Here is a 26950-nt window from a genome sequence, read left to right on the forward strand (position 1 = left end):
CTCAAAGAGTATGCAATGAGAGCCTTTGCAAACAAAAGACATAAAAAATTTATTTTGATTGCATGATTCTTCTTTTACTATATTTTACTGCGAGAAAGCTTACATTCTACATAAATGTCACAGATTCTATTTACAATCTTATGGAAGATTAATAACAAACAATACTGAATTAAAACAATATTTAGAAATATGATTACATTTTATTCAGCTGCACACTAGTGTAGTAAACTGGGTTTAGGCCATATATATATATATATATATATATATATATATATATATATTTATTTATTTATAGGCTATATTATAACTCACTTTATATTCTACTTTACCCGCTCAAACTGAAAAAAAAGACATTAACTTGCTGACTCACTGTTTCACCACAGAAGTAATGTCTGCTGAAGTCACACAGACTAATTCAGTCCACTTTGGAAACAATTCCTGTTGCCGAGATACTCAAATTGATTCATATCAAGCTATATCAGCCATTCATTGAGCACAGGCTACCATTGTAACTTGAATTTATAACATCTTTAACAACATAATGCACAAACAAAGCACAGCTAAAAGAGTTTTCAATGGGCTGAACAACGGCCGTTGGTATGCTTTGTTATTTTGTTTGCATTAGAAAACTAAATAACTCACAACGCTATCACGTTGACAAGAACATCCAGAGTGCCAATCTGACAAAAAGACTGTTTCAAATATTGATTTCGGAGCTGAAGAAGCAGAAGAAACTCTGCTAGCTTTAAGAAAAGTTTTTATTTGTGCCCATTCCATAACAAAATATTTAATATTTAATACTTATTCACCATTCTCCCGAGCCACCGACATCCAAGGACATGGATGAGCTACATCACAATAATGTTTTAAGTTTTGATTCCCTGCATGAATATCCTTATTCAATGTTTTTCAAACCTTCGGAGCCACAATTAACCTTTAGCCAGTCAGTTCTGTGGTCAGATATTTTCTTTTTAAAGTGGTAAAATAGCAGAGAGTTCTGTCATACTGCAAAGGCTGATATTACAACTTGTTAACCTTCTTGTACCAAGTTTTCCCACAAATGCCTCCAAAGAAATCTAATACAAATGTAACATACAGTATTCCTCCCTTCCATCCATCCATTTTCTACCGCTTATCCTGTATTCAGGGTCACGGGGGGGCTGGAGCCGATCCCAGCTGTCATTGGGCGAAGGCAGGGTACACCCTGGACAGGACGCCAGTCTATCACAGGGCTTGTATTCCTCCCTTTAATAAGATATTCACAATGTAAATACCATTAAATCACCATTTAAGTTTGATGTTGCTGTTTTTATTTAATGTTCTGATTATTAAGATATTCTTCAAAGTCATCTTTAGTAATAAAAAAATAACCACATTCTGTTCCACAGTGAATTCCTAACTTTCCCCCACCCCTTCAAAATTCTTCCTCTTGCTCCACCCACAAACTCCCCCGACTGTCTTAAAGCGTTTGAATAGGAGGAACTTCAGATGATGCTGCATCACAGTCGAGATCATCGGGGTCTGTCTGAAGTCTGAAGTACCAGCAGCAGACGCATCTCGGACTCCATCGGGTGGTAAGGACATCCATCATATCTCCTCAATGATTGCTGCTGACACTATTTCTTTTGTTGATTTGATTCACAGCTTTATATTTGTACCAATAATTGTCTTAATATAATATATGTGTATTTAAGTTTATTCATGTGTTCCATCGGATTCACAACTAACCACTAATTGTCTGTGTTTAACTTGCAGGATTCAAATCAGCAGAATCAGGATGCTGTTTGGCTTTGTGTTGTCGGTTGTTCTTCTCCTGGACATGGGAGTGTGCACTGCAGGTAAGGGACTATTATTTTTCTTCGTATGCAGATATAATACTGACAGACATCAATATAACATATTTAACCAGGTTGTTCAATAACACTGGTCACTTTTAAACCATGTTGAAAGAGACTGAGTATGCACTGATGTAGAAATAGGTCTGACTTGCAACATTATAAAATGTTGTTTTGGCACTTTAATTCAAAGTTTGACCCGGTCACCACTCTTGTAATTCAGTGTGATGGCAGGTTGCCTTATTGCTCTGCCAGATTCCTCGTGTGTTCACTGCTGGATTGTTAGAAATGTCTCAAGCTTGACGAGAGATAAATACACAAACAGTCAGCTCTGATCAATATCAAAGTGCGGTTCTACATCCTGTCCAACTGAAAGGGTAGCCAGTTGACTCTCACACAAAAAAAAAAACTGTAATAAATCAACTGTGTGGAGAAAACAAAGGCCTTGTGTCTGACAGTGGCCAAAAGTCTTGTATACGTGTCATCTTTTGAAAAGGAGGATCTGATGGTTGTCAGGATCACCCTGTGGTGATGGATCCCCAAGGCCTTGGCCTGAATCGAGGCTTTTGATGCTCTTTGACTTCCCTCCCATCGCACAGTGCCACAGCATTGACGCTCTTGAAATTAAAACACTGCTCTAAATGGATTGTGCTGTGAAAACCGTTTTCAAGTCGGAGAGGAGAGTGGCCAGATCTCCTGGGTACCGGAATCAATTCATGCCTCGATGGTCAATACATGCGCCCCCAAAGTTCACGTCGGACATCTCTGCATGTCAGCGTAGAGTCTGAAGATGACCAATACACAAAGGGGCCTTTGATTCCGCTAAATTTAGCTGTGAATAACTTGTCTGTCACCTATTTAACCATATATTTTACATCAAAATCCAATATCATTTTTTTTTTCTGAAGAAGAACAAAATATGACGCATGCTTACATCATTACCAACCGATTTCAAACAATAATATCATCAATAAATCTGCAGCTTTGGCTTAGCACAGAGTTAAAGAAGCTCATCTTTTCAACCATCAAATCAAATTCTCCCCAAAGTTATGTCCCGCCTGCCTTTTCTGTTGCACTGTCACCATGCAGATGATAAATGCTCCGGAAATGCTGTCAGCCTGACGTGAGAGATTTGTTCTCACAGCCGCCTTGATAATAAAGAACAAGGCAACATTTACAACACATTACACTGCATTTTCAAACATACCAAATCAGAAGAATTAAGCAATAAAACAAAAATCCACAAATCAGGTTTGTGGATTGCTGTTTTTAAGGTTTAAGTTTGTTGTTTTGGCCTCTGCCATCTTGTTTTTTTGCAACCAGAAGTGACAATCAGAGTACAAGTGATCATATCTTCATAACTTTCCAGTTTTCATAGACACAATGAACTCTACTTGTGTCTATAAGTTATTGTTCTAACGTCTTCCTTACTTTCCTCCCAGTGCAATCAGAGATGAGAATCACAACAATAAAGGTAACAAAGGTTCATTTGTTTCTTTTGAGCATCTAAAGGCAAATACACAATTTAATTTTAAAAACCTTTTGCCATATTTTCTTTTAGCAAGAGCCATATGCAATGTCCAAAGGCACACAACTGGAAGGCTTTTGCATGGACCTGCTGTCGGAAGTAGCCAAGAAACTGGGCTTAAAGTACAAAGTGCAGCTGGTGAAAGACTCTTCCTATGGCAGACAGGATGAGAACGGGAACTGGAACGGGATGATTGGAGAGGTGGTGAGAGGGGTGAGCGCACTAAAACATTAGACATTAAAGGCCATTACAGGAGCTTGAATTACCAGCTGGTAACCAACAATGGATATATTAAAACTCAGTTAATATTTGCTGTAAACAATAGCTGCATTAAAGTTTCTAGAGAGTTTCTACGAATGTACAAATGTCGTATTCTTGTGTTCCTACAGGAGGCCGACCTCGCAATCGCTCCGCTGACCCTCACGGCGGCCCGGGAGAGAGTCGTGGGGATGACCAAACCTTTCATGCAGACAGGAATCGGCATCTTGCTGAGGAAGGACATCTCCGGGGGAATAAGCATGTTTGATTTCCTGTCCCCCTTTACGGCCGAGACCTGGGTCGGTATACTCATTGCCTACCTGGGGACCGCCGCTTGCATCTTCATAGCTGCCAGGTTAGTGATGCAAGTAGTTTAATGTATTAAATATGTCAATGTATTCATACGAATAATGATTCATGTGTTGAATGTGAAGATTGATGTACTTCTTGTCTGTGGATAATTTCACCTTTCTGTCGCGGTCACATGAATCAGTGATATTTCCATGTTAATGCAGACTCAGCCCGTGTGAGTGGAGTCAGCCTCAGAGTGACCAGAACGTATTCAGCCTCCTCCACAGCCTGTGGTACACGGCTGGAGCTCTGACTCTCCAAGGTAAACAGCAAAAAACACTTGTCACAAAATCAAAACTCTTCATAGTGGATTGTATTGATTTGTTTCTTTTCTGTAAATTCTGGAGGCGTCTTATTTACTGCAGGCTATTCTTTTTGTGTCTTCAGGTGCCGGCCCTCACCCCAAAGCTCTTTCAGGACGTGTCATCTGCTGCAGCTGGTGGTTATTCACCATTGTCCTCCTGGCTTGTTACTTCTCCAACCTCAGCTCCTCTAAGACCTCTGAATCCACTCACCTGACAGTGAAAGGCTTTGAGGATATGGCCAATCAGGATACGATCGAGTACGGCTGTTTGGCTGGTTCCTCCACCCTCGCCTTCTTCAAGGTACAGACATCGGATCACTCCCTGTTCCTCTTCCTTTCCCGTCTCGCTGCTGTTTCTCTAACGCTGTTTCTCCTTCGTGCAGAATTCCAACAATCCGGTGTACCGCAGAATCTACGAGCACATGGAGAGAACTAAGAGTTTTGTGTCGTCGATGGACGAAGGGGTCCGCCGTGCAAAAGAGGGAAACTTTGCATTTATTGGAGAGTCCGTATCTTTGGACTTGGCAGTGGCGCGCAATTGTGAGCTGGTTAGAGCGCATGAAGTTGTTGGAATGAGAGGATACAGCATTGCTGCCAAGCTCGGTGAGGTTACTCATTGAGAAAACCACTTAAAAAATGATATTTAAACTGAATTTCACAATAAACCCTTTGAATTTCCTCAAGGCTCACCCATCTTAAAGAACCTCAGCGTGGCGATCCTGCAGCTAAGCGAGGCGGGGGAGCTGGCTTACCTCCGAAGCAAGTGGTGGGCCAGCAGCTGCATAGCAGACAAGGCCAAGTCTTCAGCTGTGCAGCCGCACGGCATCAAGGGGATGTTTCTGGTTCTGTCCCTGGGCCTGGGGCTCGGAGCACTGCTGGCTGTCCTGGAGCTCACCGCCAAGACCCGCAGAAGTGCAGCCGAGCAGAGTGTATGTAGCATTCACATCTTTCAGAAACCATCCATTAGGGTTTTAAACGGTTCCATAGGCCTGAAGGGACTGCAACGTTAATACCGCTCTCACGTCAACACAACCATGTTTACAAAATGCATATTTTTTCTCTGCTGCTTATATTTATTTGTATTTCCCACAGAAATCCTGCTGCACTGTGCTGACTGAAGAACTGAGTCTGCGCTTGAGAACCAGCAATGCAAACAGACCCCAAGAAAATGTAGACAAAGATAAACCGTAGAAACATCCAAGAAGCTTGTGGTTTTAATAGCATGAGTTTACTTTAGTTGTTGTTTTTTTGATAGCAGTGTGAGAATGTTTTCTAATAGACAGAAACATTAGCTTTATTTTAGGTGTTTTGACTATTCTTACTTGTAGAGATACATCAGATTAAAAAATAACAAACTCACATTTTATTAAAATAATCGGTTTATTGATTTTTAAATAAGAATGCTACAATTTCAATGAAAAAGCAAACATAGTTGAATTTTATAAAAACAATTCTTCAAATGTCCAGTGTTTAAAGTTTGACTAACAAATATTTCTCATGTACTTATCTTTTTAAGATTACTGCTACTTTTTATAACTCTATGCTGTTTGTACAGTTGGCAATGGCTTCACACGATTTCAAGAATTTCTTTTAAAAAAACGTGTCGATTGTAAACATTACAGCATGCCTAAACCAATAAAGACTGTCTAATTGTGTAACTCTGCTTGGAAACAAAAGACAACTTCTTCCTCTCACATCTCCTGTTTGTGGTTATGTTGGGTTGTGTTTGTCTTCTGAAGGATCTTGTTGTCTTTGGAGACATCAGTCAAAGCTAAACTGTGGTCTAATCTAAAGGAGAAAAAAACAGTACCATGGTTTAATACATCCTCTTAACTTTTGCATCTGCAGTTTCTTGATATTTAACTTTTGCAAATGTGAATCCCACATCACCTACGACTCACCATCTTGAAAAAGCGGTGATTTACAATGGATCTCCCTCATCTTCTGGTCGAACAGTTGCTTCATCTCCCTCTGCAGGGTTCCCTCGCGTTGCTCTGCCCCAGCTGGCACACAGCAGGGCACCAGCTCCAGGCTGTCGATGCTGCCGTTGCTGCTGCTGGATGTGCTGTCGGACAGGCAGAGGCCGTTGGGGATGGGCTTCACCTGGCTGCTGAGGCTGCTGCGGATTTGCGCTTCCTGCGTCTGCCAGTGGAAAACGGGCCTGCGGTTCACCATCGGTGTTTGAGGAGAGGTAGTCGGTTTCCGAGGGCAACTGCGTGAGCGGGCCTTCGTCCGTATCGGGGTGGACAGTCGGGGTGTAGCTGGAGCCTCTAAGGTCCGTCTCACCCTGGCGGGGGACGGCGGAGGGATGAGTGGAATGGATTTGGCTTCAGGGTGGAGCACATGCTGTGGCACAGGTTGAGGCGGAGGGGGGGATTCAGTCTGAGTTTGAGTTTCTGTTGGTTGCTCGGGTTTAGGGGCGATGACCTTGTCTGGCTCTGGTTCTGTCGGTAATTCCTCCGATTGTTCAGGCTGCTTTGGTTCGGACGTCTCAACGGTCTCCCTCTCAGCACAGTTTGACTCCGGTGACTCATCAGGTTCGTTCTCCAACTCTTCTTGGATTGGATTCTGGCTGTCGGGAGCCGGGCCATCAGAACAAGAAGCCTGGGGTGCGGTGTCAGAGTCAAAGCTGAGAGCGGCCCCAACGTGGTGGGAGTCAGTGGAGGACATCCGGCTGAAGACCCCTCTCCTCGTCTCCGGTGGGTCATGAATTTTAACTCTGTGAGCTCGTCTCAGCGGCTCACTCATGGCCCCTTTGAGGATGGCAGACTTGCCCGCCAGTCCTTGTACCAGAGGAAACATTTCCCCGTTCCTGCTGTCCTGAGAAATATTATCCAGGTCTTTGCGGAAGAACAGAGCACGTCCGTCTTCTGACGACTGGACAGAGAAGTCTAGAGACGGGTGCCTCTGAGGACCCTTCTTATGCTTCTGGGCTGCTTTTTGGAAGTGTTTTCTGGCTGCTTGCACCGCATTTGTGGGTTTGATCTGTTTCACAAAGTACACCAAAGATATTAAAACAGAGTTGTCAAATGAAGCTGAAATTAGATCTGGGAGTTCATTTGGAGAAACTTACCTTTCCTGTTAAATCAACGATGGCGACGTGAACAAAGATGGATGACTCCGCCATCCCCTCCAGGTACACATGCCGGTAACCTATACATTTTGCATAAAAAAAATATGAATATTAAAAGAAGAGTTCGACATTTAAGGAAATATGCTTATCTAACAAGTGAAGTAGTGAGTTTTAGAGGTGCTGGAAGTAGAAACGAGCAACTCTGGAGTGTGCATAACAGATATCGGATCATGAAATCTACCTGGCATCATGCTGCGGAAAGCAACAGTCCTCTGTCCAATGAAATCCCGTCCAATTGGATCATGATCCCACACTTGGAAACGCACCAGGGCGATCTGCGGCATTTGAATGTTGAAGACGAGAGTCTCCTCCCACATCGGGTTGAAACCTAAACGACCGTTTGAAGGAGGTTACGCAAACAAGCAAACCGTAAACGTCTGTTATTGAGATTGTGATATGGGTCGTACCATTATCGTCCACCACCCTGGTCTGCTGTTTGGTACAATCAACATTTAGCCCAATTATCTCAACCTCAACAAAGGGATCGATAATCTGCATATAGAAAAACATAAGCAGAGAAACATTTTAGTGATGGAAAAGGATTGTTTTTAAAAGGTTTGTCTCATGTCTGCAGCATGTTCACCTCTCCTCTGTCACCAAACATGGAGTCTTTGGGTTTGGGAAGCTGCTGCCCGCTGATGATCTTCAGCACTAACTGAGTCTTTCTCTGACCTGGTATAGGATCCTCCAACATGGGGTTAAATGCAGCTGAGAAAAATCAGAACAGAAATTGACGAAACCCACACAGACAGTTGCCATTAACTCCTGCACAATCTGCCCGTGCACATACCTTTACATAGGCACTTAGGCCTCAGAATATACCCACAGTTTCCATTGCTTGAGAACTTGGCTCGGTTCAGTTCAAGCATACGGCCCTCTGTTTGGAAATTCATCGCAACTGAAATGAAACGTATATAAATGAATGGGAAGCTGCTGCAACGCTATTATTGTAATGTTAAAGGCAGGCAGTGTTGCAGTCTACCCATATGGCATCCTGTGTTCCAGTACGGCTGTGGGTTGAAGTTGCTCGAGTCCACTCTGTAGTTGGACGGGTAGACCCTTATGAGTTGGCGTTGGTTGAAACGGACCAGCTGCCCCGGCTTCAGCTGTAAGATCTGGTTCATGACAGTCTCGTTGAGGGACGACACCTGCCAACTGTTCGCCAACGCTACCAAACGGGGAAAAAAAACAGCATGAAACATGCATTCCTAAAGAGATGAACCGTAACACTATGTGTATGACGAATAGCTCTTTACCTTGCGTTTCTATGTCATGCACTCGGACAGATTTAGTGTACTTGACCAGGTCAGACAGAGCTCGGGACAACCTCATTGTTTTCCTTTTCCTGAAAGGGTTAGGGATAACGACATACAGTGCAAGCGCTTATAGTAAGAGTATTAAATGGCTAAAGCGACTTAATTCAATGACTAGTCTTACTTGGGATGGTAAACAATTTGTGTCCTCTCCCTGCTGCTGCTGTGGTCCGCCTCGCCGTCAGACATCGTCTTGTTTTTCACTCGGAATCTCTTTTTCCTCTGACAAAGAAACCCCCAAACAAAACAAAAACCACTGCATTATTTGCAATTGTTCTGATGGCCGGGAAAGGACCAAGCAAAGGACCACATACACATAGGTGTAGCGCTGACCTTTCGTTTAAAGCTCCTCATGATCGACCTGCCAAATCGTCTTTTCTTCTTGGTTTGATTGGCAGAGGTCATGATATCCCCCTCCTAAAACAGTCAAATATAATGCATAATTATGTCCTATCTATCTATCTATCTATCTATCTATCTATCTATCTATCTATCTATCTATCTATCTATCTATCTATCTATCTATCTATCTATCTATCTATCTATCTATCTATCTATCTATCTATCTATCTATCTTTTCATTTGCCTGTGAGTTATCATTGTCCTCATCCTCCTCCTCCTCCTCCTCCTCCTCTTCGTCACCAGTGTCTTCATCGGACACGTCACCCTCCTCTGCATCAGGGTCAAGGTTTGCTGGCAGCTTTTTCCCCTTGAAAAAAAAAGAATTCCAGATCAATATAATAAGCCCACGTGTGACGGCGGTGTGTGTGGTTGTGCTTTGTGTTTGAGTATCCTTGAGTAGCAGTCGCTAAAAACAACGTTACCTTGACTAAAATCTTCCCTTTCAGGATCTCGGGGGATGGTAGCTTCTTGCATTCATGGACGTTGACGCCGGACAGATCCAGTTTGTCCTGCAGCACCTCTTTCAGATACTCTGCCATCTTTTTCTGCTGAGGCACAGTGCAGTGGTTCTCTATGGACAAGATCACTGGGTACCTGGGGGGGTGAAGTGATGACACCTGAGCTGCGATGCTTTTTGTAAATCGTGAAAAGCTTAGTATAAGGGACCCAACGGCACTTACGGTGATTTTGTGAAGGCATATTTGTTTATCGTTTCAATGACATCTTTGAACAGGATTTTGGAAGTCAAGGTGTAGCCGTGATGAATGATGGGCTCCCCGTCAGGCCCGTCCCAGCAGTCCACTGAGACGGGAGAAAAGAACACAACAAAAGAGTGATTAACGAGTGAGTCGCATTGTCTCTGCTGTCATGAAAATCCCATGTGAAGAGAGCTGAAGTTGTTTTCCAGGCTCTTACCCTCCACACAGCGACAGCCTGCCTGGAGAACGTAGGCGTACATCTCCACGCGAGACTGGGAGAGCAGCTGGTCTCCCGTCAGGTACGTGTTGTGTGAGGTGGAGATGAAGTAGTTGCTCAGAGGCTGTGTCATGTCTTGGTTCACCTGGTTGTGCTCGGGGTTGAAGATGTCTCCCGCCGGGCTTCTCATGTAGTTGGTGAAGCCTGGAGGGAGACGTTTTCAGAGCAGACGTTTACATGTTGACGTGGCGTCTGGTCCAAGTGACACATGTGATGTTAGTGACGCATTATTGGAGTTCCACGTACCATCAATACCGAGAACCGTACGCTGCAAGTTCTCAGGACACGGCTCAAACTTGGCCACGATGTCGATCAGATACTCTTTGGCCAAACCTCGCATCTGCAAATAAAACAATATCATTTATGTCATTGTTGGTCAAACTCATGAAGCAAGCCCAGTTATAACCTTTTTTTTGTGTAACAGATCAAACAAACAAGTCATAAGTTGATAATTGACAAACTATTCCTTTAATGTGAATGCACTCCTCCTTATACACGTATATATGCTTTTATTTTGAAGTAGGAAATTGTATTTTATAGGTAACCTCACAGTAATATTCAGAGCATTTACAGCAAATAACTATTTATGATGTCGATGTCTGTTTATTATGTCTGAGAAGACAATGAAACTGATCTCCATCTGTTATAATTTGAGCTTCTATTTGCTTTATTGACCTCGCCGGCCATACGTGTGGCAAATTTACCAGCTTTAAAATCTGTCTGTTTGTCAGGTATGCCTTTTATTATATTTAATTTGGGACTATATATTTGTATCTTGCACTCCACTGTAGCTTTAACTTTTACGGTCCTATCAGTGAAATTCAAATTAAGCTTATTTTTAACCTTAATTGTTTTCCTTTATTCTGTTAAAGTCTTATAAACTAAAAGTGAGGCTGACATCAATTAGATAAGAACACGTGAATCCCTCGTGCATGTGAAGGCAATTTGAATTTCATGCAGGAATGGTGGACTCCACCACCAGCAATAAGGGAGGTCATTACAGAACATGAATACATTCAATGACTATTGTTGAAAAAATGCTGATCTTCAATGATGTAAAAATATGTTTTTGATTTCATGAAAATCTTACGTGTAGCAACTCACACACACCCTTTTTGCATTTTGTTTGTACCTTCTGTTCATTCTCCAGAAAGCGAGCGAGGTCGTGCAGATCCAGGACTTCTTTCTGATTGCTGTAGGAGATCAGTATCAGGTAGAGGTCTCTGCGCGTGGAAATCATCTTATAGAAGGAACAGAATTCTTCAAAGCCCAGAGAGCCCTGGTTGTCGTCTGTGTCTGCGTCCTGCAGATAACGACAAAAAAAAGTATTTTATGAGCAAGGAATAACTTGCAGTGTGTGTGATTTGCGATAACCGACCCGGCAAAGAAAATATGCACCACCGCTGACCCGTCTGAAGGATATATCTCTCTATCACCGTCAAACATGATGGAGGTCGTTCATAGAGACGGTCGCCATCAGGGAGGGAGGACGGCGAGCTGCTGAACTGAAGCAATATTGCAGTGAAACTAAAGCCATCTGTTCAGCGGTCGCCATATGGTCTTCCTGTGGCACTCTCCTGCCAAAATACTGTATATACATATTTGTCTATGGGCTCCATTCCCATCCTTTTATCTTGTTCTTCTCTGACAAAAATTATGGGATGATCACACACACTCAAACATCAAGAATAAACCACTTTTTTTATTATTATTTTAAAAATCTTTTCCAGCCTGGTTTCTTTCTGTTCTGTTTGCACACTGAGAGACTCAGTAAGATTTAATTATAGTCCTGTCCTGTCATGCTGATGCTTTCAGTTTAGTTTAGTTTTTTTTGCTTTGTTTGAAATATTGTTATGGACGCATTGTGTCATAATCGAACAGGGAATCCTCTGACTTTTCCTCTATTCCTCAGGGTTTATATTTGATGTTTTGAGTTAATTGTCTTTATAACTATTGGAGGGATTGCCTTGACATTTGGTACGTAGTCTCGTGTCCAGCTCAGGAGGAATTGTAGCCTAGCACTGCTGTTGCACAGAGCTGTTACCAAGGTTACGGTTGAGGCAACATTGGGAGAAGCACAGGCTTCAGGTTTGATTCTCCTGCTCTTAAATCAAATCTGTGTCAGTTGCACAATCGACCCTGTGTGGACGTAAGTCTTACTTGAAACATCTGCCTGACTTTCTGCTTCGGTAAATTCACGTTGAGTTTGTGGAGCAGCTGGTGAACCTCTCCGATGCTCAAGGTGCCATCTCCGTTTTTGTCTGCCTCAGAGAAAGTCTGCTGTAACCACGTGAGGCCGCCGTTAAGGAGGACACTGTACAGGGATCACCATCAGGTCAGTTCACGTGTCTTGTTCTTTCTCCTACAATTGGATTAGTTGTTAACCCCCCCTCTTTGGTGGAATATAGGAGTAATGCATGCGTCATAATTCGACATTTGGTGATGAAACATGTGCATGAGAGGCTGAACAAAGGATATTGATCTCGAGTGCGCTGCCTGCGGGCCAAACTGTCCTCGTCGCTGATGCCAGCCATCAGGTATTTTAGCCCAGTGATCCAGGTGCGGGCCTCCTCTGCGTTGGTGGAGACCAGGTCCAGGGACTTCACCCGCTCCCCGTAGTAAATACTGAAGCAGTAGTTGGGGTCGAAGCGGTTGTCTGCGTACCGCCTGAAGATCTCTGACTTTTTCCCCTCGCAGACTTCATGGATGGAATCGATAGTTACTGAAACAGACAAGATCAAGAAATGGGCACTTCAGCTAATTAGTAACATATTTAAAGGGGCAGTTCACCCTAAATCAAACCACCACATGGTCCCATTAAATTCGAGAGAACAATTTCTCCAAAACTAAATGACTCACACCAAAACAATCTAGATCGTATGGCACTGCAGGTAAGAAGAAAAATATTTATTTAGGATTTTGGGATGAACTGTCCCTTTAAGCTTCTTGGTGGAGCTGAAAGAAACAAAATGTACTTAAAATATATATTTGAATCAAACCAAGTCACCAATATTTCTGACTCCATTGGAGTAAAACACCTATAATGTAACATTCAGAATGGTGATGGCTCACTTTTGGCCTTGTCATGTTTCCTGGAGGGCCGCCATCGGATGCAGGACTTGTGCTCATCCAGGTAAAAGAATCGGACCAGTCCTTTCTTCTTTCCCTTCATTTTGGTCATCTGAGTGCCGTCCTGCATGGTGCACATACACCTCTCCACTACAGGGGAGCACAACGAGATGCATCATCGATTAGTCAAGTTTGTCATAAATCCATAGGAATCACCACACTGTCGGATATTTACTGCCAACATCAGAAGGAGCTTTAGTGTACTGTTTATTCAGTCATATAATACTATAATGAAAGTGTAATGTGGCACGTTGGTGCCAAAGCTTGTCCATTTTCCAGTTGATTTGTCAAAAGTGCCACATTATGTGGAATAATGCAGTTGATGTGTTGTGACTGGAAGGAAGATCTCATGACGACCACGAAGGAAGCAGTCAACTAGAGGTTTACCATCAAGCACTTGTTTATGAGATTATAGGCTGCGTCACGCAGGGATTTAAGTAGCTGTCTATGTTAATGACAAGAGGGGGAAAAGCAGCAGATACGCAACCCTCAAATGATCTGTGCCTTAAAGATAAATCCATCAATTTTAAGTTCCCTCACAGTGGTTTAAATTCAGTCTCCAGACTTTTCTCTGCTGCTATTTCTTGTGATTGTTAGATGCCGTGCTAGAGAGTGCTTATACTGAAATCGCATGACAAATCCAACAATTGTCTTGTAACAATCAACATGGTGAAGAGGTGTGTTTGCTTTGTGCGTGGAGAGCAGGTAACCTTTGTTTGTAATCTGAAGCTCAGATGCATGTGACGCATACTGGCACATCATTCGGGCTAATCCTGGAGGATTGTCTTCTGTCCATATGCCCCATTATCTACTCATAGGCTCCCCTGCAGCTCTGCTCTGTTATGTCGGACATTTACAGACCAAATTGCGTGAAAAAATAAAGGTTAAAGTGTCAAAAGGTTTTTTTAAAGATCATATTACTGTCATCTGTGTGGGGAAACGATCTTTAGTTTGTAGCACCTTGAAGAGGCTTCTGCTGTGTGTTGACATTCTGCAGTAATTTGAGTGCGTGAAGGCGATGCTATTGAATGAATCACTAGTGAGTCTTACCAATCTGACCCAGTCTCCATTTTGGTTGCGCGACCACGCTGCCACCGATCCAGAAGAACTCCTCGGCCAGTCTGGAGATGGACGCTTTCTGCCAAAGCTTTGGAGAGCTCATAATGGACGCGGTGGACGTGTTCAAGGGACTCGAGGCCGGTTTCGCCTGCTGAGAGGAGCCCTTCGCAGCAGAGGGGGAGAACCTTCCCGATGACAGAGATCCTAAAGACTGGAAGGTGGTCTTCTTGGGTGACAGGGGGGAGCGTGGCGGGGTGCCACTCAGCCCTGGAGACAGAGGTGCCATCGCCGGGGTGCTGTTCATCCCTGAGCTGTGCGTTTGAGTCCAACTCTCCTGTCCCATCCACACCACATTAAAACCCACCTCACTCCGCCGGGCTCCTCAGCAAGACTTCCTTACAGCCTCTCTCACGCAGCATATCCTCTTCAGTCCAGTTAAAGTCTTCCCAAAGGGGATCAGGGAACGGTATTCCCATCCTGAAGGTTCACTCCTCTTCAGCTCGTGTCCAGCGATCCAGCGTAGCTGCCATACGTTCTTTTTCTTTTTGCAGGCAGGGAAGGCTCACGGAGAAAGAGTGTGCAACATGTGTCTGTCACTAAATCTTCCTCAAGCTGTAATCCTGGAGCGAGGCTTCAGCCTTGCTTTCATGGAGGGATTTTCACGCAACCAGTAAGCCTCTGAAGAAAGAGAGTGGGACAGGACGGGTGCTAATATTCATTTAAGTACCGTCATGGCAGTCCCAATCGTTAAAGAAGATAGACATTCTAATAGACTTATTAGACTGCTTTAGAAGGTGAGATGATTTAGGATTGTGCCATTGGTCAGTTTGGCCCTCAATGTTGTGCAGTGATTTCCCCCTAGAGGCAACTGTGTGATGTACAATACATGTATGTATATATATGTACATCATATACAATATACTGGGATCCACTGATATTTCAGAGTGGAGTTACTTATTTGTGATATCATCTTTTTGATTTTACTTTCAAGGCCTCACATACCCGTGGTAAGATATTGCAGGCGATTTCATTTACTTTTGTATCTTTTGTTGCACCTGCCAAGGTTGGACGATTTACACCTTCATCAACAGTTTGTATCACTCTGGTGATACGACGTAACTCCCTGCATGACTCCGTCTCATTTCAACCTGCATGAGCAGAGATGCAATCAGCCATGAGTGACAACAACACCTGTGTGGGGGCCGTTCATCAGGAAACAGGTAGCCGTGTGATTGGACGGTCGATTTGTCTGATGATGTCACAGCTAGCTTGTTTATACAATGCCTTTTTTTTTTCTTTTCTTCCATTGAAGATATCGTGTTACTGTGCATACAGGCTCACTCACAGCCTGACACACTGGAATGAAACTGAGCCATAATTAATGATATATAATGATATGTACAGTAAGTACCGCCTGCGTTTTTTTCTACTATGACAAGTCAAAATTGTGTTGGAGTAAATTTACTCGCATCAAATCCCTTATTCAGTAGGATTTTTTTGTCTTTTTAGAAATTACGATTTATATAAAAACAGTTTCTCGACTAAATATACGTTTTTGGATTTTTAATCACAATAGTAGCCTTGTACCCAAAAGGTAAGACATTTTTTGTTTGAATAACAAGTCTACACACAGCGACTCTGTGTGGGATTTTGGGCTAACCGCTAACATCAGCATGCTAACACGCTCCCAGTGACAATGCTAGCATGCTAATGCTTTGCAGGCGTTCACCATCTCAGTTTAGCATGCTAATAGTTGCTAATTAACACTAAACACAAAGGCGAGCTGATGATAAGAGTGTAATTCATTTTGCAGGTATTTGGTCATAAAGCAAATTTTGGGCCAAATTTGAATTTTGAACTCATGGTGGCGCTAGAAGAAAAGAACCAAAGTTATTAGGGTGTAATGTCTGTGAACCATGAATGTCATTTCATGGCATCCATCTGGTTGTTGAAGTAGAAGTATAAAGATGAATGAACACACATAAACATGCACAAACACTGTTTCAATGGTGGTAACAATCAAAGAAACACCTCTCAAAACACTGTAGGATTGATTTAAATTTTAATGGGTATTATACAAGTTTTCCGAAGGAAAAGAAAACATTTAAACAAGAGGCAAGTGAAACCCCACTTCCAAACCAAAACTACAACAGCATCAGCTAACAAAATGGATATTGTTATTACACTGTACCCAACAAATACTGAGCGAGGGTATCATAAGTAATGATAAGACATAAAAGTGTTTCTTGTCTAAAATATACGAGAGGATGAAACCAATAGAAGGTGTCACTTCTAGTCTATCTGACGAAGGGGAGCTGGAGGTGCGGGAGATTTCAAATCGCTTTTTCAGTTTTTGGTCTGCGGTGTAATATATACTCTATAATTCATCAAATAATAAATCTTCTCAAAAAAAAAAAAAAAAAAATCAAGGGACAAAGCATAATATTCTCTTGGCGTGTCGAACCCAGACGATGTTAAGGTTTGATGAACGTCGACCGTTCCATTTCATCCCAACAGGTCCATCCATTCTACTAAATGCCCTGTGATTGCAATTATACTCAGGGATACCACGACAAAAATTGCAGCTTTGCAAATTCCAAATATAGTCTCTTTTTGGTTTCAAGTAAGAGCAAAGAATAATATTCATAATCAATTTAAGTCTGGAGCAAGCAAACATACCGACAAATATCTTATTTACAATATCATTGTATTTACATCAGAGGGTACTGAAGGAAAGTGTGTTTAAACTCAAAGTTCATGTTAACTCGTGTTTTGAAAAATGTAACAGGGAGTACAATGCACAATGCAAGGTTCTTTTCTTTAAAAAGTGCAATTCCTTTTTTTTTTTTCAAAGTAAAAAAATATATATCCATATTTTGTATATATGTAGAAATGTTGTTCATATAAACAGCATTTGTTGATTTAAGAGCCCTAAAACCAGTGACTAAAAATGAATGCTTTCTGTTGATAGGCAGCAAATTATTATAGAATATAAATTATTTTACAATACTCAATAGAAAATCAGAAGTACCGCATTTTCAACAAAAACAGACAGCTATTGAAGTTTTTTTTTTTTCTCTTTTAGGAGGGCGTTTGTAGAATTATCTGCACTAACGTGGCCAAGAATATTCGTAAATCTATCACATGGTTTGGTTTTTGCGAAAACATTTCTGGAAAAACAATGTTCAAACAACGAATAAAGTTGCATCATAATTATTAAAAAGTAACACTTCCATAAAATGTCTAAGCATTAAAACAGTGGTGGACCTGAACGCAGCCCACGTAACCTCCAATACTTCAGGTTTATAAAATACAAAAAGGTAGACAAGCTGGTATACATGCGTACATGTTTTGTATATGGATGTTTTTGTGTTTTTTTTTCTTTCTTGCCTGTGGAATAACAGTGCTGCGTAAGCAATATTTCTTAAAAAGTACATCCTCTACACAGTTATAAAAAGCAAGCCGATATTAAAAGTAAATAGTGGTAAACTGGTGTCTCTTGTTTCCAGTGGTCTGTAATGACACCGTTGAGTGTACCAATATTTTTGTGGCACCGAGAGTTTTTTCGTCATCCACTCGACATGTTTCTTCCCTTCATATTCAAGTAGTGTTATGTGGCTATATTTGCACATCTTAGAATAGCTTATACCAAAATAAAATCCTTGGACAGCGTCAGGTGTCACTCTGACGTCACTGGAGAGTTGTGGTCGTCACCGAAGAAGTCTTCCTTAATTTCGCGCTCTACGACATGCTCAGACATCATGCTACTTTCCAGTTCATTTTCGTAAAATTCATATATTGTCATAATAATATTGATTTATATTGTATCATATTATATATGACAGATTTTTTCCCACCTTAAAAAAAAACTGACGTTGCATTTTTGCTGAGTTTTCTTTTTCCCTAACAGGAGGTGCAACAAAGTCCTTAACCATGCTCCTTTTTTTTCTCTCTCTTTTTATCGAGTCTCTTTTCTCCGGTTCTGAATGTGCAACTTTAGGATCCGTTGGTGTGCTGTGTGGTCTGTCTGTGTGCGTCCGTGTTTACGTCCATGCGTTCTCCGGCGGGGTTTCTGTCGGCCTGCAGGGCCAGCTGGGTTTGCAGGTCTTTAACGACGCTCTCCAGGCTCTGCCGAGCTTCTCTCTCCTGCTGCAGCTCCTGTCTCAGCTGCTCGCGGTCGGCTTCTGCCTGCTGTAGCTGCAGATGCAACTCCTCGATCTGCAGGAAGACAGAAGTCAGCATTGATTAAACACAAAGGAGGGACGGGATGGAGGAAATCGCAAATAAACTTAAGTATATACTTGTGATTATGGGGCATCTTACCTGAGTGGAGTATTTGACCCGGAGACGTTCAGCCTCGCAGCCTTTGTCGCAGACTCGCAGCTGCCTCTCCCTCTCCAACTCTCTCTTCAGCCGCCCACATGACTCCTCTGCGTCCCTCATCTTCCTCTCCCAATCCACGCGAAGGCGCTCGATCTCCTTTCTCAGGTTGCGCTTGGCTTCGATGGCCTCGCGAAGACGGCCTTTCTTTGCCACCCTCACAAACTCCAATTCCTGTAAGACAAAGCAATCAGAATCATCCAATGTTTGAACACATATTCAGAGATGTCTATCACTCCTATCCGTATGTGTTTTGCAGGAACGGGATGCGTTACCTGCTGAAGGCTGCGTTTGGCCTGCATGGCCGCTGCCAGCTTCTCTTCCTGCTTCACTCTCATCTTGACGATCTCCTGCAGGACCTTTTCCCGGGCGTCTTTGGTGTCCGCGCCCCCGTGCAGCATCTGCCTCAGGGTGTCCATCTCCGGGCACACGGTCCCCGACAGCCAGCCGGGTCCCTCCTGAGCTCGGGCCACACTCTGTTGGGTCAGGGTCTGAGGAGCGGCGGCGCAGTCCGACGGGGGAGGAGCCAAGGAGGAAGTCGGCATCGGACCTGAGGAAGAGAGCGTTTTCACATTCGTTAAGACAGCGATCGCATCACGAAGAGTTGGTAAGTAGAGTTTGGCGGTTACTGTGACTGTAAAGCTGTTTGTGCTGCGGGAGAAAATAACTAAATATGTTGCATAACTTGTCAACTATTTATCATGCTGTTAGCTTTATGGTGTGTTTTAACATCACGAAACCAAAACTAAAACTTCTCCCTACAACAAAGAGTCAATTGTATTTTTCTTGCATGTCTTCCAATGAACACCAGGTGGCGCAGTTGTACAGGAATCACCCTGACCCAGCTCTGCTGTGGCTCATGTCCCACAGGGGCTTACTGTGTAACACAAGTTGCTGTAAAATATGTGTCTTATATCAACGGACTCTTGTGTAGTGTTTCAGGTTTTCCTGCTTCTCTGGATTATCAGGAACTGTAGGAGGCGAGCGTTACTCACGGTCATCACAGTCGTCCACATCGATCTCTCCGTCCGTGTCCATGTCTTCGGGCTGTTTGGACGTACTGGAGGGGGGCAGTTTCGCTGCGGGTTGTGTGTCTCCATTATGCAGCTCCGGCAACGGCCGAGACATGGCTGCAGGCCCCCTGCCAGGAGCGTGACTGTCCCTGGGATGGACCGGAGGGGCCAGGGGGGCCTCCAGGGTCTCGTGACACTTTGAGTAGGACCTGAGGAGGCAGATTAAAAGCTAAGTCAATAGGTCCATTTGAGACTTTTTCGTTGGTTTTAGGCTGAATTTAAAACATATTGTCCCTTTAAAACTGAAACTTAAAACATCTCTCGTCAGATGACTCACCTCTCCGCCTCATTCTGAGAAGCTGGTTTCTCTTTTTCTTTCTCCGCTTTGGGAGACCAGGGGCGGAAAGCAGAGGGCCTCTGTTTCAGCTGGACTTGTTTCAGATCCTGAAACAACAAACAAAACCCCAAACTTACCATAAACTCACAGAAAGAAAAAAAAGCCATTAGAACATGAAATCGGCCATGATGAACACACTCAAACCCCTTCCTCGTCTAACGAGGCCGAAGTCAGGGAGGTTATTGGTAGGTTATAATGTAACGATTCAAAAGGAAAACCGGCTTATACGTCTCCCTTTTGACCTCTGAGCTTAACGGCGAATCCGGTTTCACACTAGTGACATGCGAACACAACAAACCTTGTTTGCAGACTTGGACAACGATTGTAGCCAGTCGGGTTTCCTTTCTTTGTCAGCTGATGGGGATTGCAGTTTGTCCAATTTTGACCTCTTGGCTGGGACGGGGCTGGGAGACTGTGGAGAGGAGAGAGGATAGACGGTTAATCATCGCGATCGTTACGCCGATAAGAGTGCAGATTTTAGATCCCGGGGGGGGGGGGACAGTGGATATTTCAAGAGCCCACAACTTTCTAAAAACGCTACTGTGAAACTGGAAATGGTAGATTTGTCAGAACATGACTTCTAGCCCGACAGCAGAATTACAGAAAGGAAGTCACAGAGAGACAATGGGGACAGAAGATGTGTCTGTGTAAGCGTTCAGTCTCTGAGCTCGGCGTGTCTGCATGTTTGTGTGTGTATGTTTGTGTGTGTGTGTGTGTGTGTGTGTGTGTGTGTGTGTGTGTGTGTGTGTGTGTGTGTGTTTGTGTGTGCGTGTGCAGGGCTTTGAGCTGAGCAGACACTCAAGCTGGTCTGGCTGGCAGCCAGCAGGGCTACATTGCTCCCTGCCAGGCAGAAGAGGCGCCATCAGGTGGAGCAGATCGACTGCTCCGACCGCAGAAATATTGCAATATAGAAACAGAGGGAGACTGAGAGGGAGACGGATTAAAGTAACTGCACTCAGACCTGACGGACGATCGAGTCGAAGTGTTCAGAGAGGGAGAGAGGGAGAGGGAAAGAGAGTTCGGGGAGGGCTACGGAGGCAGGAAATGTTTGAGGGATTCTGCACTTTGAAAACCTTCGGGAGGGAAACGGCCCTGTTAAAACATACAGACTCTCCAGAGCCTCGGATTGTATGTATTGTATGAATGTGTGTGTGTGTGTGTGGGGCAAGCTGAAGGGCCATGTGTAGAGATAGCTAACCTCCTCAGCCCTCAGGTCTGCACTCGTCAGACGGAGGATATGTTTACCTAGGCAGGCGCAGAAGCCAGCACAGACCTGCCTGCTACTCTCTTACTCACTACTATGACATTCTGCCTCGAGGAATGGCAAACACTCCCATCTCCTCGTCTGCGTGTGCGATTCAAGACAAATGATTACTCCGTCTACATTCAAAATCCTCAATGGAAGGAAGGCACTCCTGCCCGGGTTCGCGTGTAGTCGCGAAGCCTTAATCACTCCGCCGCTGTAATCACCTCAAGATGGAAATAAATGACAAACCTCATTTAGCATTAGGCGAGAAGCCGGGCCGGTAATGAATCACGTCTCACAGCTTTTCTACACGAAACCAGCCGCTGCATGCGTGTGTGTGTGTGTGTGTGTGTGTGCAGCTGTGAGTGGGGAGGTGGGGTGCAGGTGTGGACCTGCATATGTGTGTATGTATGAGAGGGTGTGTGAGTGTAGGAGTGTGTGTGTGTGTGTGTGTCTGGTACACTGTGCTCAAGGGTGGAGGTGTGAGTCAGGTCTGACACTGAACAGCCGACCTGAACTACAGATAACAAAGTTGGCTTTTCCGCCACAACAAGATGAGCTGATAAGTTGGCAGAATGTCTGCAAATCTACGAGCGTTTTAATAATCATTTAGTTTATTCATCAAGCAAAAGGAATATATATTCTCGGTTGTAATTAGATAAGAATAATATGTATTTTTTTTTGTTGTTTTCTGATTTAGAAGACGATTGAACGGATAAAACAAGACATTGCCTTTAGCGTTGTGGAATTTAGATTTTCACTCTTTTTTAAACGATAGACGATAAATACAAAATATAAATGACAAGGAAAATTAATAAATGCAATTCCTAAAAGTACAAATACACAACAGCTATATTTCACAGAGAACTAATGAATAATAACTGTATGTACAGATTCATTGTAACATTTTACTCCCCATTATTGCAGCATTCATAGGCATCTTATTTGGATTAAATAAATGGTTTATAGCACACTATCATTTGTAAGCAGACATAAGTGTTCATTAATGTGTCAACAACTTTAACTGGCTCGCCCGTCAGCGGAGGCTGATTTAATAACATATTATTTATTCAATGACATTAATTTATTTAGTTAATTGAAATGTTGCTACATATTCTCTTCATTTTATGGGTTATTCTTGTTTTGTTCTCTTATTTATTACATGTTCTATATAAAATCTATCTAATCTAATCAAACAATGATTGACAATATAGTTTATAAATGTAATAATATTCAGTAAAACATGTATTCATAACAGGTGTGTGTTTTAAACTGTTCATTAAATGTTTATATGATGCTTATTAATGCTTCATAGGAGGAGTTAATTACACCACCTTCTTGTGTCTATGTAGCCTCTACTGTTACTTGATTCTGGTTTTTACTTTGTGAGATGCACATGTTCTACTGGACACTCCCCTCATGTCTCCCTGACTCACAAATGTCTCTAACCTGTCTAACCAGTAACCACACACACACACACACACACACACACACACACACACACACACACACACACACACACACACACACACACACACAGCGTGCTGTTTGGTTTAGCTCCTGTGGATTAAGTCTGTTGACCCAGACCTCCTGCTGCCGACATCCTGCTCAGCAATGGTGACTCGACCACTCACCTGCCTGACTCAAGGCCGGTGGTTTTCTAAGAACTGCTGCCCTGGTGTAATCAGACTCTGTAATTACTGGCGTGACTGTTGTTTTCCCGACAAAAGGATGTCTGCCTGTCTGGGACTATTTCTACCCTGAGGTTTGCAGCTCCAGGAAGGCTAGGAGCGCTAGACATAATAGAGTCAGAAAACAGACACTCCCAGACACCACAAGGGACCTGCTGGCTAAATCTGACACTGACCTCACAGGAGAGCAGCCGCACGGGCTTAACTCACCACCACAACATAGACATAGCATGGCCACGGAGTCATAACACCCTCCTCGCACATCCTACTGCCTAGCAGGTCCCAGATGATAGGACATCCTCTCTCCCTCTCCCTCGCTCTCTCCCTCTCTCGCTGGTGAGAGAGGGAGACTTCCTCTGAGGAGTTTGCTTTGGCCGAGTCCCCTGTGGGAACTGAGTCTTGAGTGGGAGGGGGGTGGGCCAGGGGGAGCGGGACCACAGAGGAAGCACTGAGCTGAAGGAATGTATACTTGAAGGCCAAGTACAGCCTCTCCTTTAAGGCTCCATTGAAGCATTGCCCTTTTCAACTCGCTATTGTATGATATTTCTTTGAGGCGCTGTAATGAGGGAGCGTTTCAAAGCAAACCTGTAGGCTAAACAGGTTCTAATAGCGGCCGGGCAAGAGTAGACATGCTTTATTTTTTAATTAGGGCCCATATAATAGAATGGTAATACTGAGATAAGCCACAGCTATTTTCATGCTGGCATGGCGGATAATCAGTGCGGAACACGTTGCACAACACATCACAAACATATCAGTGTCTGGCGTTTGACCTGCTTGAAGAGTCATTTGCCAATATTGTGCTAACTGGACCGTGATGGGGATTGAACTGTTACTTCACTTGAACATGGAGCTAATCAACAATATCTGTTTATTGAACCCTGATGTGGGAAACCTGGGACCAAACCACAGCTGGCATTTACCATGTATACAGTTTAACTAGTAATATATATATAGATGTAGCTTCATATTTAGCATACAGCCCCCTCAATTAAAACATGGAGCAGCGCTCTATCGGGTGAGACTAAAATAGTTCCCCCAGCTGAACTTCCTCGGGCAGCAGTCATACAATACCAACGCACGGTGCATGATAGCATGGCATTAAGAAAAGTGCACAGCAACAAGACACAACAGTTTCAGATTACGGCCTCTTTTCCCCTCCTAAACCCCTGAATGTAATCCCCAGATCGACATGTGCTTAGCGGGGCGCTGTCTCACTCAAGGGCACACCAACTGGCACGGCTCGTTCAGTTAGCAGCCTTAGTTGGAAGTGAGAGAATACTAGTTTCGGTAATCTGATCCCTGTAGTTTGGTGTGGATGTTTCGGAGAGATGCCCGGAGCCCTCTGTTCAACTCTCGCTGCATAAATTGTACGACAGTCTTCTTGATTTATATAAAGCCCTGCGGGCGCTTTCAAACAGCTGGGGAGAAATTATTGGTGTCTGCCCAGAATATCCCCGAAACTTCATCCCTACTTCACACAGATACGACTCAAGCTCCCATTTCCCCCTCATTAAATCTTGGCTTAATTTATCAATTCATGCTGTCTCCGCCGTGCCCGGTGTATTGTTTATGTAGCCGAAGCCAGTCATGACAGTACGGACACACAAAGAGTGCCGGGAGGCTCGCCATAAGGTCGGCATTACAGTAAAGCTTATTGGATTGCCCTAATTGTCTTTGGGATTGGGACTTGATGAGGTCTGAGGTGGACGCAGGACGAGCTACTGCTCCTAAAGGTGGAAAATAGCTCCTCCGATCCACACAGCTTGACAAATATAGCCCGAAGGCAGAAGTGTCCAACAAGTATTCTGCATTTGTCAAGCTTTCATGAACTACTACTGACCTTGGTGGAACCAGTTAGTAAATGTTTGTCGTTTTCCTCAACTCTTTATATACATCGGCAAGCTTGTTGTCCTGGTAGAGGGGAGCCTTCTCTGTTGCTCTACCTTTTCTTTTTGACTTTTCCATAAGCGAATCGTGTCGTTCTAAGACTATAGGGTTACGTCTGTAATCAATCTGGCTTGATTCCATTATAACACTGCAGAAATAAGGTCATTTTTGTTTATAAGGAAGTCCTTTAAGCAGACCTGGAAGAAAAGTGTAGCAAAACGGCCAACCTCAAGTATCACAAGGAGAAGTTCTCAAAGTTATTACTACATTAATATTTGCATCTTGTTGCTAAATTTGGTCAAGGTGGAGCTCATATTAAGAATTTTATTTACACAGATATTTGATTTGTACAAATACAACACATGGCTCATCCTGTCTCGTGTGTAAAATCTTAGTATTTGTAACTAGTGGATGCTAATAAATGTAGCAAAGTAAAAACCTCAGTATTTCACTCTGTAGTCGTGTAGATGTAGCCGATTAAGTGCATTGAATTTGATATATTTCATACATTATGAATGTTGTGGGGGGTTTAGCTCAGGAGGTAGAGCGGGTTGGCCGGCAACCGCATGATTGCTGGTTCGATCCCCAGCTCCTCCTAGCTGAGTGTCTGGTGTCCCTGAGCAAGACACCTCACCCTAATTGCTCCAGACGAGCTGGCTGTCGCCCTGCGTGGTTGACTCCGCCGTCGGTGTGTGAATGGGTGTGTGAATGGGTGAATGTCAGTCATTACTGTAAAGCGCTTTGGATAAAAGCGCTATATTAATGAGGCCATTTATGCCGCATAGAGAACCTTCATGCGCTGAAACGGAGAATAAATAAGATGAATAATTATATGTTTATGTGTAAATATTATTTTGTCTTTAATTAACTTCTTTCAATGCAATGATCCACCTCCAAATGCGAGTCTCTTAACTCGCCGCACTCCTTTGATGTGTCATTTGTATTTGCTTTGTCACAAACAAAAAACCTGTTTCTGATTCACTGACTTTCCAGAGAAGCTAATCAGTGAGAAAAAGGCGGGAGATGAATACCGTGCCGCCAGGTCCAAACATGGCAGGCCTGCCTGCCTTCTCTTGCAGTATGTCGACAGCGGCGTCAGAATCACTCTCTCTTTCCCTCCGAGGATGACCTTACAGTACAGAGGCCTCATTAAGCCTTATATTATATATACTTATACTTTCCGCAACCAAACATTCCTAAAGCTCATCAAATGTCTCCATTTTACCCCACCCATCAGCGTCTGCATAGTAATGAACCAAAATGATGGACGGGCGAAAAACCTGCCACGCAGAGCCGCCGCCGCCGCGGAAAAATAGGGCCGCGTCCGATGGCGTCGCGTCACTTTGGCACGCGCCAAATCACGCGCAGGTCTTTTATAACGACATGGAAACCCGAGACTGAAATACACGAAACGGATATCGCTGAAGATTACGCAGCACCGGCGTTAGCGTGTTTGGTATGGTCGTGAGGCAAAGTTATCTTAGGAAATGAAACGTGCTCTCTAAGTGGCGTATTTTTAGACGCACATAGCGCCAAATTCAGCAGATAGTTGTCTGAGCCCTCCTGCTCCGGGCCGACTGTTTGGAAGAAGGGAATTAAACATCAGACCATATGATCTGAGGGGAAAACGCTCGGCTGTGTCTGCGAACCAGTACAGGCACGCACACACACACACACACACACACACACACACACACACACACACACACACACACACACACACACACACACACACAATGCCTTTATGCTTCTATTCCCATTTAGCACACTTATAATGTAGGAGCAGCTGCAGTGCTAAGCAGGAGGCCGGAGGGGATGAAGGTTAACGAGAAAGAATGAGAAAGAGAGAGAGAGAGAAAGAGCAAAGACAGACTGAGCTGACCTACGTTTATGGAATTTAATTTAGTGCTCCTGAGGGTTCAAATGAATTCCTCCTCGAAAAAAAAAGTATTCAGGAAACTTTCCGGAACATCATGAATAAAAGAAGAAAGGTGTTCTGCGAAATTCACGAGGAAATTAGATTCAAAAGCCAATTATAAGTTTGGT

General features: G+C 43.5%; 3 protein-coding genes across 4 annotated transcripts in view; 1 reads left to right on the plus strand and 2 right to left on the minus strand.

Moving 5' to 3' along the window:
- The first annotated feature begins 1436 nt into the window (after nucleotides 1-1436).
- Nucleotides 1437-5593, plus strand: grik6 (glutamate receptor, ionotropic, kainate 6). The gene is made up of 10 exons (XM_084022297.1): nucleotides 1437-1574; nucleotides 1756-1838; nucleotides 3278-3309; nucleotides 3397-3576; nucleotides 3753-3976; nucleotides 4137-4234; nucleotides 4360-4577; nucleotides 4660-4879; nucleotides 4961-5205; nucleotides 5369-5593. Exons 2-10 carry the CDS (start codon nucleotides 1778-1780, stop codon nucleotides 5465-5467), a joined length of 1377 nt encoding a protein of 458 aa, XP_083878423.1. The 5' UTR covers nucleotides 1437-1574; nucleotides 1756-1777; the 3' UTR covers nucleotides 5468-5593.
- plch2b (phospholipase C, eta 2b) lies at nucleotides 5509-15136 on the minus strand (the record flags this gene model as incomplete). 2 transcript variants are annotated; one of them, XM_084022271.1, is made up of 22 exons in its annotated part: nucleotides 14279-15133; nucleotides 13172-13318; nucleotides 12578-12821; nucleotides 12260-12389; nucleotides 11232-11402; nucleotides 10346-10439; nucleotides 10040-10243; nucleotides 9805-9925; nucleotides 9547-9718; nucleotides 9309-9431; nucleotides 9056-9139; nucleotides 8847-8944; nucleotides 8666-8754; nucleotides 8392-8577; nucleotides 8200-8307; nucleotides 7993-8117; nucleotides 7817-7901; nucleotides 7591-7737; nucleotides 7350-7429; nucleotides 6178-7261; nucleotides 5599-6064; nucleotides 5509-5568 (listed from the first exon to the last, which is right to left on the minus strand). In XM_084022271.1, the coding sequence occupies exons 1-21, from the start codon at nucleotides 14628-14630 to the stop codon at nucleotides 6060-6062; spliced, it is 3849 nt and encodes a 1282-aa protein (XP_083878397.1). In that variant the 5' UTR covers nucleotides 14631-15133. The 2 variants fall into 2 exon arrangements, with proteins under 2 accessions (XP_083878397.1, XP_083878396.1); XM_084022270.1 differs by lacking the exons at nucleotides 5509-5568; nucleotides 5599-6064 and having other exon boundaries at nucleotides 6167-7261; nucleotides 14279-15136.
- Nucleotides 15137-16334: 1198 nt separating this feature from the next.
- The window catches only part of skib (v-ski avian sarcoma viral oncogene homolog b), a 30028-nt gene continuing 19412 nt past the window's right edge, over nucleotides 16335-26950 (minus strand). Inside the window, exons 2-7 of the mRNA XM_084026736.1 lie at nucleotides 20376-20489; nucleotides 20018-20124; nucleotides 19663-19889; nucleotides 18943-19217; nucleotides 18611-18841; nucleotides 16335-18505 (exon numbers count right to left, since the gene is read on the minus strand). Coding sequence (XP_083882862.1) covers nucleotides 18284-18505; nucleotides 18611-18841; nucleotides 18943-19217; nucleotides 19663-19889; nucleotides 20018-20124; nucleotides 20376-20489 — 1176 coding nt within the window. The 3' untranslated portion in view covers nucleotides 16335-18283. The remainder of the gene's footprint in view (nucleotides 18506-18610; nucleotides 18842-18942; nucleotides 19218-19662; nucleotides 19890-20017; nucleotides 20125-20375; nucleotides 20490-26950) is intronic.

This window comes from Eutrigla gurnardus (genome assembly GCF_963514095.1).
Source record: "Eutrigla gurnardus genome assembly, chromosome: 2".
In the NCBI taxonomy this organism is placed as follows: Eukaryota; Metazoa; Chordata; class Actinopteri; order Perciformes; family Triglidae; genus Eutrigla; species Eutrigla gurnardus.